At 53.2% G+C, this 16,043-nt stretch overlaps 1 protein-coding gene across 2 annotated transcripts in view; it reads left to right on the forward strand.

The window, feature by feature from the left end:
* The window catches only part of CPNE5 (copine 5), a 114,768-nt gene that overhangs the window by 11,405 nt on the left and 87,320 nt on the right, over positions 1-16,043 (forward strand). For both annotated transcript variants that reach the window (XM_084754037.1, XM_084754038.1), the window contains exons 3-4: positions 6,239-6,307; positions 6,826-7,042. In XM_084754037.1, the coding sequence (XP_084610163.1) occupies positions 6,239-6,307; positions 6,826-7,042 (286 nt within the window). The remainder of the gene's footprint in view (positions 1-6,238; positions 6,308-6,825; positions 7,043-16,043) is intronic.

Consider the following 16,043-nt stretch of genomic DNA (forward strand, 5'->3'; position numbering starts at 1 on the left):
TTGTTTGCTCCTGAGATTGTAGTTGAATGACTGAGGCCTCAGTCACACATCTCTGGACTGCATGTGCAGGGGACAAGAGAGGAGGTGGGGAGCATGGCCGTCCCTTCCTCCTAGGGTTATTTTGGCAGCTAAGTGTGCTCCTATTGGAAAAGTGGCTGGCAAAGGCTCGGCACAGAAACAGTTCAAAAGATTTTGTTGTTGTTTGGTTTGGTTTGGTTCGGTTTTTCAAGACAGGGTTTCTCTGTATAATAGCTCCAGCTGTCTTGGACTCGCTTTGCAGACCAGGCTGGCCTCAAACTCACAGCGGTCCGCCTGCCTCTGCCTCCCAAGTGCTGGGATTAAAGGCGTGCGCCACCATGCCCAGCTAAAAGCTTGTTTTTTTATGGTTAATTACTTAGCTTGTCACAGGTTCCTGCTAAGCTCACTCTCTCTGCTGTCTCGCGCTACAGACTAGAGTCCAGCAGGGAGAAGGTCCAATGAGAAGGCAGAGGTGAGCTATTCTGGGTGTACTGTCAAGTGACTTGAAAGATGGCTGTGGGGAGAGCGGGCCATCTCCACCTTGGCGTTATCAGTCGAGGCTAGATAGTTCTGGGGTGCGCTGCATTGGCATCGAAGGATGTTTAGCAGCCGGCATGGCATAGTATGGCATCTGCCCGCTAGATAGTAGACTCTTCAGTTATGACAACCAAAACTGTTCCTGACATTAACCGGCGTCCCCAGGGCCACAGCCAACCCTGTTGACAACTGCTGGGCTAGAGGATGCTGTTAGGGATGACGCATGTAGGAAAGGCCTCTCTGATAAGGTGGAGTAGAGAGAGCTCTGAGTACCAGGGTGGGGGGCAGCGAGCGAGAGAGGGAGGGGGAGAGGAGAGGACCACCATCCCTGGTACCTGAGCTGTGTCTTGGCAAGCATCCTGGTCTAAGGGATGTTCCCTTTGGAGTGCTCCTGCCCCGACCCTGGTACTCAGAGCTCTACTGGACCTTATCAGAGAGGCCTTTCGTACATGTATCACCCCAATCCAGAGCGCGCTCTGCATGGTGCAGCTGGAAGGGTGTGGCTTGCACCAGGGACAGTGTGATCCCTGGGAAGCAAGCACGCAGGCGGGTTCAGATGTTCCGAGCTTTATAGGGAGAGAGAGAGCTGGAGGGGAAGAGGTGAGCTCTCAGGGCACCATCGGCCAGGGCTCAGTGGAGCAGTGGGCCACGGGTGTGTGGAGGCCTCAGGATGGAACACGGACTGTGCTTCCTATCCTGCGCCCGTCAGAGTGAGGGAACGAGAGGAGATACGCCAGGTTCCTATGAAGGGGACACAGGACATAGAGGGACTGTGGAGCTGGGGTTGTTTTCTGAAGAATAATAATAGGAAATATTAATGAAGTGCTGACAGGAAGAGGAAAGCTGAGACAGTTGTCGCTGCAGCTTCCTTACAGCTGTGGCCTCGGGTACATGGGGGTGGGTATCCAGTGGTTCATAGGGAACATCAGTGACAGGAGGAAGTGAGGGCGGAAGGACCCTAGGTTCTGGAATAATCTCCAGGCTACCTGAAGAGCAAGGAGAGCCAGGAGTTCTGGAAGAGGGGAGTGGGCCAGGCTGACTGCTGGCCTCTGTAGATGGTGACGGTGTCTGCTGTCCCAGGGGAGGCACATGTACCCTTGGTTAGTGAGCCCAGCATCCCTGGTACCCTCTGTGCTCGCTTCCTGTGTACCTGCATGACTCCTGAGATGGGCTCTGGCCTGCTGTCACTAAGTGGGTGTGTCGTTGGGTAATACTTTGGGCTCTAACAAGCGTGGCAGCCATCATGGCTGTGCTGTTTCTCCCACAGTATAAAACATGAGGGAAGCCATTGCTCCCACTGCCTCGCTTCCTCACACAGTTAATGAGGGCAGAGCTCGCTCTATCTTTTTCTGCACCACTCCTAGCTTTTGGCCTTTGATCTTGGGCTCGTGTCTTCTGGTTGCACAACGGCTGCAGCTGCTTTTGATGGAAGATGAGAAAAGGCTACGGGGAAAAGCAAAGGAGGGGGCTGTCTGTGTTTATACGGAAACCGCTGGCTTCTTGAAAGAGTGACCTGGCAGGCTTGTTTATGTTGTAAGACAGAACTGGGCCATTGTCCCCAGCTGGCCGCAAGTGCCCTGTACATGTCTTTGAGGCCAGGGAAGGTGGGGAGAAAGCACTGGGAATGTCCAGGGGACAGTGATCTGAGGTGCCTGTTGGAGGTTTTGTCACCAGAGTAGAGCAGAGGAGAGGCTTTTGTTGGTCAGCCGACCTGGTGTCCAGTGCCCGTGTGGCCCTCCTTATGGGCCACTGCCCACCATGGTTCCTTTAGGCCTGGTTAGGAATCTGCTCCCTGTCATGGGCTGGATGGGGACAAGTCGCACTAAGCACTAAGCACGTGTGTCAGCCCACGCTTCATGTGTCACGCCTTAGACGTCAGTCTGTTCCTCCCGGGAGTTTTGGGGTGGGGGGAAGGTAAGGAAGATGCTGGAGAGTCTTGGAGATAGTTAGCTGTATTTGTTGTTTTCAGTCTTCAGCTGAGAACAGTGATTTATTGTACACGAGTTACAGCTGGCCAGAGGTGAGGCTCGACCCGGTCCAGAGCTTAGGGCCAGTGGCTGTTTTGGTTGTAAAGCAGTTAGTCTCTCAGGTGGTCTTGGCAAGCAGATGGTGAAGTTTTAGGTCCGTTGAGACTTCTAACCAATGGTCGGACACACCCAGCCATCAGCATCCTTTCTTCCATCTGTTTGTTTGGTTTTTGGTTTTTTTGAGACAGGGTTTCTCTGTGTGGCCCTGGCTGTCCTGCACTCACTTTGTAGACCAGGCTGGCCTTGAACTCACAGCGATCCGCCTGCCTCTGCCTCCTGAGTGCTGGGATTAAAGGTGTGCGCCACCACACCCGGCCTGGTAGCTTTATTTTTAAGAACAGCACAGATCATTTATAAACACTTCCATTCCTCCCAGAATCCCCCTAAACAAGTGGGAGGTAGCAAGGAGGCTACCTTTACCACAGGTAAAGGTGCTTGCCACCAAGCCTGGTGACCAATCCTTGGGACCTACAAGGTGAAGGGAAAAACAGACTCCTCTGATGTCCACTTGGGCACCATGGTGAGCATGCACACACACTCAGGAACAACACATAAGTAAGTGTAATTAAAGCATCACCCAGAAGACATTGCAGAGCCTTGACTGACAAGGGGCCAGTCACGGAAGCCTGATGACGGCTTCAGAGACGCCTCAACCCACCATGAAGGGCTGCGGCCCAGCACGTGCAGCACTGGGGTTCATGGCCCCTCCCCCAAACCCAAGTGTCCCCAACATGGGAAAGTGTGAGGGAGCCTTGGGTGAGGCGAGTGAGCAGCACACTAACATGGTACACTCTGCACACACACCCCCTTTGAAAAAAGATTTATTTGATGTTATGGTGTTTGATCTGCGTGTATGTCTGTGCGCTGCAGGCCTGGTTTAGGGATATGAGCATCTCAGTGACCAAAGAAACTGGAGCTTGGCGCACCCCTGGTGGAGTAGAGGTCGCTGCTGAGGAAATGTCGGCCTCTAAAGCAGCTACTGACATTTGGGAGAGGCCTCTGGGGCTGTCGACTGGAGAACAGCATCTCGATGAGATTTGGCGTAGCTGTTCCTTGGTCAGAGGAGGCCCCTGAGTTTGTCATGTGTCGTGTGTCTGAGATCTGTATGGGATACGTGTTCCACAGAGGCCAGAAGCCTGTCCTTCAGCCGGCAGCCTGGGCCCAGGGACTGTGGAGCCTGTGTGGGCCTTTGTCTGTGCGCAGGGGTGCACTCTGCCGAGGTCGCTTGTCCTTCCTGCCTGGCCACCTCGCCCCAGCTCTCTGTGCCCTCAGGAACGTCCACACTGGGATGTCTTGCAGGCCTTTTCCTCAAGCCCCTCAGGGTTGAACTGAGTTATGAGAGGAGAGCAAGTGAATGCTGTTCTGGAAAGCTCAGCTCATAGCTCCCAAGATGCCTAGTGATTAAAAGGGCCTCCGCCCGCTGTCCTTTTGTCTCCTTGGTTATTTAAAGTCTCCACCGTGTCGCTGACTCTTGATTAGCCTGTATCTTAATGTTTGCGGTGGCATTTATGTGGCAGCTTTCAGGTCCCTGTGCTGGCTAGTTTTATGTCAACTTGACACGAGCCAGAGGTATTTGAGAGGAGGGAACGGAATGGAGAAACTGCCTCTATAAGGTGAGGCTGTAGGCGAGCCTGTAGGTATTTTTTAAAAATAGAGATTGCTGTGGGTGAGGCCATCCCTAGGCTGGTGGTCCTGTGAGAAAGCAGGCTGAGCACAACAGTGTGCAGCCATCCTCATGGGCTGTGCATCAGCTCCTGCCTTTAGCTTTCTTCCCTGTTTGAGTTCCTGTTCTGACGGCTTCAGTGAGGAGCTGTGATACGGAAGCATAAGCAACACAAACCCTTTCACCCCCAAGTTGCTTTGGGCCTTGGTGTTTTATCTTAGCAATAGAAACCCTCACTAGCTTGGGCGTGATGGCGCATGTCTTTAATCCCAGCACTCGGGAGGCAGGCGGGTCGCTATGAGTTCGAGGCCAGCCTGGTCTACAAAGCGAGTCCAGGACAGCCAAGGCTACACAGAGAGACCCTGTCTCAAAAAACCAAAAAATAATAAATAAATAAATAAAAGAAACCCTCGCTAGGACAGTTTCCCAAGAGCCTTGGCGTGCAAGCTGCACTTTGTAGGTGCAGCCCTCATTCTGGGCAGAGGAAGTGAGTTAGGAGCACACTGGGGGGCCGCAGTGCTGGTGGAAATGCACTGAGGGGCTGCCACTGTCAGGACAAGCTCGTGCATGGTGGGGTTTAGTTCCCTCATCTTCCAGAAGTGGATCGACCCTGGCCCAGATGGGAGGCTTCCCCGACCTGCTGGGTCTGACAGCCTAGAGGGGAAAGCAAAGGACTTAAAAACAAAGCTGGGTGTGGGGTGCACACCCCGATCCCGGCACTCAGGAGGCTGAGGCTGATAAATCTCTGTGAGATTCAAGGGCAGTTACATGGAGAGACCCTGTCTCAAAAATTAACAAACATACATGGTAGCTGTGGTGCCCAGGGGCCTGCTGGGTGGACATGCACTGTAGCTTGCTCCTTTACAGCAGGCTGTTTGGGGAGGGCAGACCCTTCTTCCGCCGGTTTCTGCTGTAAGTGGACTCAGAGCTCACTTACTCACTTGGACAAACCTGTAACTCAGCCAGACCCGTGGCCAGTGAGTAGTCTGCCTCCTGTCAGGTTTTCCTGTGTGGACACCATATTTCCTTTCTTTTCTGAGACAAGCTCTTCTCACTGGAGCTCAGATTAGTCTTGAGCTCCAGCCTCCTGCCTCAGCCTCCTGAATGTCTACCCTTTTCCTATAGAAGGAGATCCTGCCTGAGCTTATGTGCCCGGCACCTCCCCTACCATACTGGACCCGGTGGTGGTGTGGCTAGCCGACCACACGTCTGTCTTCCCGTTAACCACCCACCCCTGGCTTCTCCGTGCACTCTGTGTGTGTGTGCTGCTGTTGCCCCGTGCGTGTGTCTCAGCACCATCGCTGTTCCTCCCTAAGCTGATGGCTTTCCTTTCCCATTGCCTGGCTTAGGGGAGGCAACAGCGATCTCAGTGCCTTCTACAGCAGGCGCCTGGGGTGGTGGGTCAGTAGGATTCGCGGGCAGAGGCTAAGTGCAGCAGAGAAGAGGGTTGGTCAGCGGTGTCTGTGGTGGGCGCTGGGCAAAGGGGCTGGGCACTCTTGCTGAAATACTCAGAGCCATGGTCCCTGGCGGTCACGTTGGAGGTTTTCTGTAGAGGGCAGATACCCAGTGCCACTGCCCTTTCGGATACTGTTCTGGCTTCCCGCACATTGACAGTGAACATTAATTTAACAGATGGTATTGTCTTACCCAAATGAAGCCAGTGACTGGCATATCTAATGTGTCCACTGACCTAACCCTAAGCCAGGCATGGTGGCGCACGCCTTTAATCCTAGCACGTGGGAGGCAGAGGCAGGCGGATCTCTGTGAGTCTGAGGCCAGCCTGGTCTACAAAGCAAGCGCAAGACAGCCAGGGCTACCTAGAGAAACCCTGTCCCGAAAAACCAAAAATAAATAAATAATGTGTCTATGAGGGGCTGCGGTGCTTGCTGCCTTGTCCGTCCCTGTACTCTGAAGTGTCCCTTGACCTCAGGCTGTTCGTCTGTGGTGAGGTAGACTGGCTGGTTCACTGCTTGCTTGTCTTCTGATTGGATAGGTCGAGGTGGCGCATCTATCTACGGCAAACAGTTTGAAGATGAACTTCATCCGGACCTGAAGTTCACTGGTGAGAGTGTGATCTGGCTGGATGGGCAGGAGAGGGGGGCATATGAAAGCTTGCTCATTTGGCAGTGATTCAAGGTGACTGCCTGACACCGTGGCATGGCGCCAGACAGCTGCCCAGCCATGGCGCCACAGAGTGCCCTGGCAGATGGAAGAAAACAGTGCCTCTTGAGAGTCCTTAGCAGTTCTGAGCATTGCTCTGTGTTCTGGGCTCTACCCACTTGTTAAATGTCATAAAAGGCTGTCTGAAGCTTTCTCAAAGGAAAGCAAGGCCTGCTGGGCTCTCAGAGGATGGAGTAAGGTGGGCTAGTGGTTAGTGCAGAGCAACACAAGTGAAGCTGGAGCAAGTTGGAGGCCACTGGGTGTGTAGGGAGAGTCCGCCGTGTGCCTTGGAAGGGATGCCGTGGGTCCTGATGCTGGGGATAGAGAGGTGCATGCAGCTCTCTGCATCCTCTGACAGTGCTGCCTCTGCCGGCCTGAGGGGTCGTTGTTCACGCTCTTCTCCCTTCTTATCTCCCCCAGGGGCTGGGATTCTCGCAATGGCCAATGCAGGACCAGACACCAACGGCAGCCAGTTCTTTGTGACCCTGGCCCCTACCCAGTGGCTGGATGGCAAACATACCATTTTTGGCCGAGTGTGCCAGGGTATAGGAATGGTGAATCGAGTGGGCATGGTAGAAACAAACTCGCAGGACCGTCCTGTGGATGACGTGAAGATCCTTAAGGCATACCCTTCTGGGTAGGTGGGATGCTGCCTCAGGCACACCCAGGTCCTGGTGAGCCATCTTCCGGATGACAGAGTGCCGTGCCATTCAGCGGTGTGCGGACCTACTCTGAAGCGGAAGGGTCGTCTTCGGGGCCATTTGTATTCCAGCCAACAGTCTCAGACTTGACAAGCAGGCCATGTGGATGAGGCGCGCTAACTGCACAGCCCCTTTCAGCCTCCCGCGTGCGTTCTTCCAGGAATACACACAGCTCTCTCGGTTTCCCTCTCAGAACCTGAGCATCAACACTGCTGCTCTGAATCTAAACATCCCACGCAAAGCCATATTGAGTTTTTGCCAAATGAAAAATGCATCCAGCAATCAAGTTGCTGAGAAGGTGTCAAGTGGGGAATACTAATGTGTGGTAATCAAGCCGTGGGGTGAATCTCTGAGAAGGAAGCGGGAGCACTGGCCAGCTTTCCCCTGGGAGGGAGTTGCCACTGGGAGTGAGCACAAGGCCAGGCCTTCACAAGCCTCCCCACAGGAAGTGGCGCTTCTTAGGGCTTTAGAGAAAGTAGGTAAGAAGTTTTTATACGTGACACATTTGGCTTTTTTTTTTTTTAATCTTTTCAGGTTTGCAGAATAAAGCACCCTTGGTGGTTGAAATCACTGTTGTGGTCTGATATTGATCTCAACTCTTGGCCTTTTTGTTGTTGGTGGTGGTTTTTTGTCTGTTTGTTTTTGTTTTTGTTTTTGTTTTTGTTTTTTGAGACAGGGTGTAGCTGTGTGGCACTTGCTGGCCTTAACTTATACAGGCCAGGCTGACCTCAGGCTCGAGAGTGCTGCGGCCTCAGGTGCGGCTAAAGGCATGCACCACCACGCCACCTTCTGGTGGAGGTAAGGACGCTGCAGCATTTCTGACTTCAGGATTCACACTGCTGGGGCTGGGAGTCTCTGTCTGATTCGCCCCACTCAAGAGCCACACCAAAGAAAGTTCTCTTCCACAAGCCTTCAGCTTCCAGCTCTTTCTTCTCTCAGCAGTGAAAAAATCAAAACAACAACAACAACAAAACCCTTGAATTGTACAGAAGTTAGCCATATAAGTCCAGGAAAGGTTCAACGTAATTGTCTTCCATTTGCCCGGGGTTAAGGCACTGTATTAAATGTCTCGGAGTCTCATTTGCATGGGTTTGAGTACAGAAACTAAGTATTCTGTCAGTGATGAAGATAAAGGAAAACCCACCAACAAGCCCTGAAAAAGGCGTTGGTGTGCAGAGTCCCACACTCCCCTGGAGCTGCCACACAAAGCACAAGCCACCCACCTGCCACCTTCCAGAACTGTAACCTGTCCCCGTGTCCACACAGGCTCCGGGCATGGTGGGAACACCAGTGGCTCCTGGGAAGTTAAGGTTCCGCATACACTGGGCAAGAGAGCAGCCCAGGTGCGGCTCCTGGTCCCTGGTTTCTGGAAAGGTCACACACACATACCAAGGCAGCCGCTCGTGGGCACAGGCCATACAACACAAGGTCGCCAAAGAAAGAGGCTGAGTATTTTGCAATTTCTAGTGACTGCTAGGAAGCCAGTCCGGGAGCCCATTTAACAGCTGGTTATCTCTGTCAAGCTGCCAGGGTAAGAGCCATTAGGCCGTTGGTGTGACAGCAGGGTAGAGGTGGCTCGATTCCACCATAGGCGGAGGGGAAGGGACCTTACAGTAAGAACCAGCTTATGACTGAGGTAGACGTCTGCACGTGAGTCTGTATCTAAGGTAGATTGATGAAGCTGGCTGCGAGACTTCGGGGCTCAACAAAGGACAGGAAAGGCAGCCTTTGTGGAAAGACTCTAAACTTGGAGAAAAGGCCCCAGGTTGCAAGTAATTGAAGAATGCACGAAGCCATCAAACAGACCTCCCAAGTATGGCGCCCAGGCTGTAAGGTGAGCACCCTGGCTGTGGCAGGCCGATCCTCTGCCCTCAGGCCGTGCACATTAGGGTTCAGTCCCCTGGAGATGGTGACTGCTGGCCCAGATGCCACACTCCCAGTAGCAAGGTCTGAGGTTATGTTTCCCTAACAGGACTCTGAAGATAGGAATTTTTGCAACAGCACAGGGTGGGCAGGTCCCTGGCCCCGTGGTCCCTGGCCCCGTGGTCCCTGGCCCCGTGGTCTGCCTCCTAGGACCTCCTCTGCCTCTCCTGGCCTGGGGAGGGCAGAGAGAGCACGGGCTGAGTTCAGCGTTCCTTGGTTTGGCTGCTGAGCTAAATGTGGGAGGGTGGCACTGTGCTATACCCCCTTAAGCACACCAGGTCCCAGGCCCTGCTGTGTGAGCCCCATAGTGCCCGAGGTGGTGCAGCCAGTGGTGCAAGCGACAGTGAAGGGTTGGGGCTCCGGAACCATAGGACGCCTGTGAAGTGACCTGGAAACACATCTTACAGTTCTTGTTATTTTTGACAGGTTCTCGTGTATCCCAGGCAGCCCTTAACTCTCTGGAACTTCAGATCCTCCTATCCAAAAATTGGGGTCAGAGGCTGGCCTTGAACTCACGGCATTCCTCTGTGATGGCATCATAGTACTGCTTATGGCCGAACAGGTGTTCAGAGCAGGGTCTGGTACTGGAAACACCTAAAAGCCAACTTCTGGTACCAGTAGATCTTAAAACCACTCCACACCTCTTCAGCCTCTGTGCGTGCGTGCGTGCGTGTGTGTGTGTGTGTCTGAGTGTGTGCATGCATTCATTCCTTTCCAGTGTTCGGTAGAACCCAGGACTTTGTATTTCCTGGGCAAGTGCCCTACCACCACACCACACCCCTCCTACCGCCTGCTTTGCTATGCCTGTCTCCCCTCACAGCCTCTCCCCTCCCAGTCTGCCCTCACAGCCTCTCCCCTCCCTGCACTGACCTCAGAGCAAGGCCAGCTCTTATTCTTGTCCCATGCTGTCTTCCCAGCCAGCACCTTTGCAGTGCCGAGCGACTCAAATAAAATATCCTCCATCACAGAAAAGACGGAGGCCCGTTGGCAGAAATCGCTGCGCTCAGAGTCACAGACCCCGGCTTTGGCTGGCAGGACAGCAAAGCCTTTTCCACTCAGCCCTCCGGAAGCCCTCAGCTTCGTTTATTTTTGGATTGTGTCTCCAGAATATGTCAGAATAGCTTTTCCCACAAACGGCACGTGGCTCCTACCCCTAGATCCTCGAGCTAATCTGTGCCTCCCCATGGCCCCTCTGGCACCACACTGCAGGGTGTGGAGGAGGATGCATTGGCCTGTACATCTGTTCAAACTGGGCCCTTCCTACCATGAAGCATTCTGTGCCCTCAGAGCTCAGTTCCCTAGCATGGGCAGACAGTGCAGGGGCAAGCGTGGCGGTAAGGCTGGTTTGGTCTCAGGGAGAAATTCCTGTTTGTTCTTCCAAGCTGGTGATTGATTTAGAACGTCTACCTGCGGGTGGGAGGTCTGAGACCAGCCTGGCCTACATAGTGAGATCCCTGTGTCCAGGGGAAAAAAGAGAAGAGTCCTATCTGGGTGGGAGAGATGCATTTGCTTCCCTTGCAGAGGACCAGCACTTAGTGACCGGTACACACACACACACACACACACACACACACACGGTGGTGATTCACAACTCTCTCGAGCCAATCCCAGGGCACTCTCTTCTGCCCCAAGGGCTCCTGTACTCACGTAGTGCACATAAATTTACGCAAGCACACTCACATATTAAAATGATAAGTCTTTATTTTAAGACCCCTGTCTGAAATCACAGGGCAAAATGTGTGGACCCAGGAGTATGAGGACTTTGTGTCACCTTGGAGAACCTCATGACATCTGGAATTCAGTTTCCTTGTTCCTCAGGCTAAGACATAGGCCTTCAAGTCTTTTTTTCTTTTTTTTTTTTTTTTTTTGGTTTTTCGAAACAGGGTTTCTCTGTGTAGCCTTGGCTGTCCTGGACTCACATTGTAGACCAGGCTGGCCTCGAACTCACAGCGATCCACCTGCCTCTGCCTCCTGAGTGCTGGGATTAAAGGCATGTGGCACTTTGAGCTTCAAGTCTTAATGTAGGTCAATCAGAGAAGATTCTGCCAGCGGCCAAGTGCGCATTTAGCATGCTATTTTGGAAGTCTGCCACTAGAGGCCACTGTAAATACAGTTTAGCCTCGCAGCTGTTTCAAGAGGCAGAGACACTTTGCATGATTTTACAAAGCCGAGCCAGCCGCTCATGGGATGTGGGAAACCAAGGACTGACTGCTCAGATTGTGACCGACTAGAATTGAGATGTGAGCCCAGCAGAGTAAGCCTGGGTTAAGATGTTCCATTTTAGGCTGGGCTTGGTGGCACTTGGGAGGCAGAGGCAGGCAGATTTCTGTGAGTTCGAGGCCAGCCTGTTCTACAAAGTGAGTCCAGGGCAGCCAGGGCTGTTACACAGAAAAAAAACAAAACAAAACCCTGACTCAGAAAAGCCAAAAGAGAGAGAGAGAGAGAGAGAGAGAGAGAGAGAGAGAAACAGTTCAACTTTGTATGTATTTCTCTCTTTTTTGGTTGGTTGGTTGGTTATTTTGAGAAAGAGTTTCTCTGCAGCCCTGGCTATCCTGGACCTCTCTCTGTAGATCAGGCTACCCTGGAACTCAGAGCTCTACCTGCCTCTGCCTCCCTGGGGGATTAAAGGCATGTGCCACCACTGCCCAGTGTGTCTTTCTGTCTTTAACTCACAAGCCTACCTCTGAGGCTGGCTTATTACACCCATTTCCGGATGAGCAAACTGAGAACCAGCACTCAGTAGAGCGAGTAAAGAGATGGAAAAGCGGGCCCAGAGCCGCTAGCTAGCATCAGACTTGGGGAGTTCTGGCCCTGGGTGGGTTCAGCTCGTTTTCAGTTGTCCCCATCCTTGATACATGGAGGGGAAGAAGACCTTGAAGGTAGCGACATCTACCTTGCCTGCTTTGACATCTCGAGCCCAGTTTCAGAAGCTGGCTGCTAGGGCCCAGGACGTACATGACCCTAATCAGTGTGTTTATTGGGTCAAAAGTGTAATGGCCGCACCACTCGGCTCAGCTCCTGGAAATCATTTTCCTCTCCATGACGGTCTGGCCAAGCTCCATTAAGAGCTTTGCCCTCTGTACTTAGTACAGGCAGAGGCGGCGGTGTGGGGGGCGGGGAGGAAATGCAGGAGGGGGCAGGCATGGCTCTGCTTCCTCATTAACTGACAGGGGAAGTGACCATTCTGGGGTGGGCATTTAAGAAAAGCCACCAAAGGAAAGGGAATCAGAGTTCACAGTTGTCCCCAGCCACGCTCAATCCTCAGGCCTTTGCTTTTGTGGCGCCCTCTTAGGAAGCGGGAGTGAGGTTGGTTGCTCCGGTGGTGGAAGTCTGCGCCTCCTGGTTCCAACGGACCCCATGTGCAGGTGGCAAATTCCCTTCCTCACTGGTCTGCTCTGTCCCTCTGTCACACTGGAAATTCATATACGTGCGGGCAGGCGTGTGTGTGTGTGTGTGTGTGTGTGTGTGTGTGTGTGTGTGTGTGTGTGACTTCTTTGCTCCCTCCTCCCTGTAGCTCGGAAAAAGCCAGGTTTTTGAGGCAGCATCCCTCAGTGCTCGGCTGTGGGAAGGACCTTTCCTAGCCTCAGGCCATCTGCAAAGTGAGAGGCCCACACTCATGTTGAACACTCCACCCCACCCCCACCCCCCGCCCGTGCTCAAATGCCTGTGGTCATGCATTTATTATTTATGTATTTATTTCATTGTGTGCATGTATGTGTGTGGGTGTCAGAGGGCAACTATGGGTTCTGGGGGATTGAACTCAGATCCTCAGACTTGGTGCCCAGTGCTTTTACCCGCTGAGCCATCTTGGGATGTTTCTATGGTCCATGCTCCTCTAGGGAGCTCCCAGCAGATCCTCTTAATGGAGGAAACGGTGGGGGCGGGGGGCTGGGGTGGGGAGCACACTGAGAATTTTGTTAGTGCGAATGTGCTTGTGTGTATGGTGTATGTGCGTGTATGTACACACATGCTGTGCATACGACCCAGTGCCTGGAACATACTAAAGAAGAGCTGTGACACAGAACTATCGTGCTGACCCATTTTAAGCTGGGGGAAACCTAAAGAACAGCAATCCTAGGAGAGAGGGTGGTGGGAAGGCTGCCTTGCTCTCAGCTGGCTGGCGCTGGCTGGCGGCAGCCCCTGAGCCTGACACCGGAGCCTCACCTAGCCGCTGATGGAATTATCAGAGAACCTGAGAACAGACATTTCCCTCAATTGGGACAGCTGTTCCTGGCCAAAGGTGGAGGAGGCAGGCCACCAGATGTACCTGATGAGCTTCGGGGGTGGGAGCAGAGCTCATAAACTCGGTGAAGGCGCTGGCAGGCGGGCAGTTGAAGACTCCAGCAGGCACGCCAGGGCAGGGCCTCCGGGACCTCGGATTGCACGCAAAGCCGGGCGTGAGCGTTTTGTGCACATTTCAGTTACCTCCGCAGCCAGGCAAGCAAATATGAGTGGCTTGGCATGAAAATCAATTTAGAGCTTAAGGGAGGAGAAGGATATTTCATCCTTGGTGGCTTTGCAGGCTGCCCTCATACAGGTATAGCGAGGAGAGATGCTAATGGCGCAGGGCTGTCTGAGCATCAGGACCAGCCCCTCCTCTCTCCCATTTTTAGGTACCCAAGGGAGCGAGTGTCAGGGTCTCTTGAGCCAGTCAGGGCAGATGGGGGACTTCCAGGAATGGAATTGGCCAAGAGGCTGTGTCTCCCTGCTCTGCCTTGGTTTAAGCAGGCCAGTCAGGAAGACATCACGCTGGCTGGTGGGAGGCTGGCGGCACAGGGAGGGGCTGAGTCTGCTCTTAAGCTGGAGAGCAAATGTGAGGAGGAGTCAGTCTTCCATTTCTCAAGATGCTCAGGCAAGGGGTGATGGAGTTCAGCAAACCCCAGAGCAGGCCAGCCTGCCGCCGCCACGTGAAGGAGGAGGCTGTTTTCGAATGGAATTAGGAGCTGGGGGTGTAGGTCAGTGGCAGAGTGTTTGCTGGCACGGACAGGGCCTTCGCTTCCATCCCCAGCACTGCCTAGGGAGTCGGGAGGGAGGAGAAGGGTGAAAGCTTAGACCCAGCAACAGAAGAGGGAGGGCTGAGGCTGGGCAAGGCCAGGCTGTGGACCGGAGGTAAGACCAGGAGCTCTCCCCCCACCCCCACTCTTACCCCACCTCCCCCCCACTCCCACCCCCACCCCCTCCCCCGATGTGCACAAAGCGTGAGAAGAGAGAAGCATCCACTGCATAGAGAAGGCCTCCGCCAGATCATGGAGTCCAGGCTCATCCGGAAGAGAAAAGGCTGCGGGCGATCCAAGCTAGCCAGTGTGGAGCCTGTTAGCAGGGGTGAGGAAATGGACTCCATTGTGGGGTCAGAAATGGTACATTTGAGTGTGAATAGGAGGGAAGTTAATACAACCAACCTTCCTAGAGGGAGCGGAGGCAAAGTGATTCATACTTAAAATCCCAGTGCTTATGACACTGAGGCAGGGGGAGAGCCAATGAGTTCAAGGCCAGCTAGGGCTACGGTCAGATCAAGTCCAGCTTGGACCTAGATTGGGAATATAGCTCAGCAATACATAAAACTTAGTGCCTGGGTCAGATGCGGTGGCTCACGCCTTTAATCCCAGCACTCGGGAGGCAGAGGCAGGCGGATCGCTGTGAGTTCAAGGCCAGCCTGGTCTACAAAGTGAGTCCAGGACAGCCAAGGCTACACAGAGAAACCTTGTCTTGAAAAAAACAAAATAACAAAACAATAACAACAACAACAACAACAAACCTGTAATCCTGTCTTCAGATGGGAGGCTACATGAGATGCTGTCTGCCGTCTGTAAAAGGAACAACACTAACCAACAAAACAAAACAAAACAAAACAAAAAACACCCCCCCACCAATAACAACAAAAACCGAGACTCTTAATTTGAATCTGAGCACTTATTAGTGTTTGTTGCTAATTACCACTAACTGGCAAACAGCCCTGAAGGGATTTCTTCCCCTCTCTCCGTGGGCCTCAGTTTCCAAACCGGCAGAGCCATCTCTTAAGTCCTTTGCAGCACTGAGGTCTGCAAGCCGTGACTAACCACACCAAGCTGACACTGGGCTAAGTTTGTGAGGTAGGAGAATCAAGGTGACAGGCCGCGATGTTTACGATGTTTACGCTGGGATGTAGTGAAACCTGGAGGCTGCTGTTGCTCTCAGGACCAGGAAGAATCTGCATGACGCCATAGCTTCCGCCTGCTCGACCTTAGGCTCACATCCTGTCTGGGCCTCTTAGCTCTGGGAGCTTGGGAGAATGAAATTGCTAAATAGATCCAGGTTCCTCACCTGAGGAAGTGCAGCCGATGGCGCCCACTCCTCAGGAAGGGAACTCTGGGATGGCAGGTCTGAGCTGCCCTGCACCAGAGCTGGCTGCTGTGGCTGCTTCAGCCCTCCACCCTAGAGAGGGTTGGGTGCAGCAAGCGATGCGGGTTTGTTAAGTGGGCCGGCAGTAGTGCCGCTTGTGAGGATTGAGTGGGCGGCAGATGTGAGATTCTCGCTGCTGTGTTCATAGAGGGTTCTCGGTAAATAAGATAGAGACATCCAAATCCCTTTCTTTCCAGAGAAAGGCCTTGGCCCCCAGACCCTGACAGTGTCAGCTGGATTGTCAGCACATAGTTCCCTCACTGCATCCCTGACATATTGTAGAATGAATGTTTAATGACGTGTGTGACGGGCAGTCTTCTGCTGGTACTGATGAGCGACTCCGGGGGTCTCTGTGGAGGACTCAGTGCTTCCAGGAGCAAGAGTGGGCTTTGCAGTCAGCCATCTGATGAATCAAGCAACCACCGTATGTGATCTCTTTGTGACTGCACTGTCCTTGACAGTGAGCAAGACAGCCCTCGTCTGTGTAAAGCTTTTCCTAGTGGAAAAACAGACAAGAGGAAGGAAGGTGGAGGTGGACAAGGGTGAGTGACAAGCTCCTCTGGCAGGGAGTGCTCTGGGGAGGTCTCTGTGAAGGGCTGGGACCATTGAAGCACACTGGGGACACTTTTCCAGGCA

Source organism: Acomys minous, assembly GCF_964271855.1.
Source record: "Acomys minous genome assembly, chromosome: 13".
Lineage (NCBI taxonomy): Eukaryota > Metazoa > Chordata > Mammalia > Rodentia > Muridae > Acomys > Acomys minous.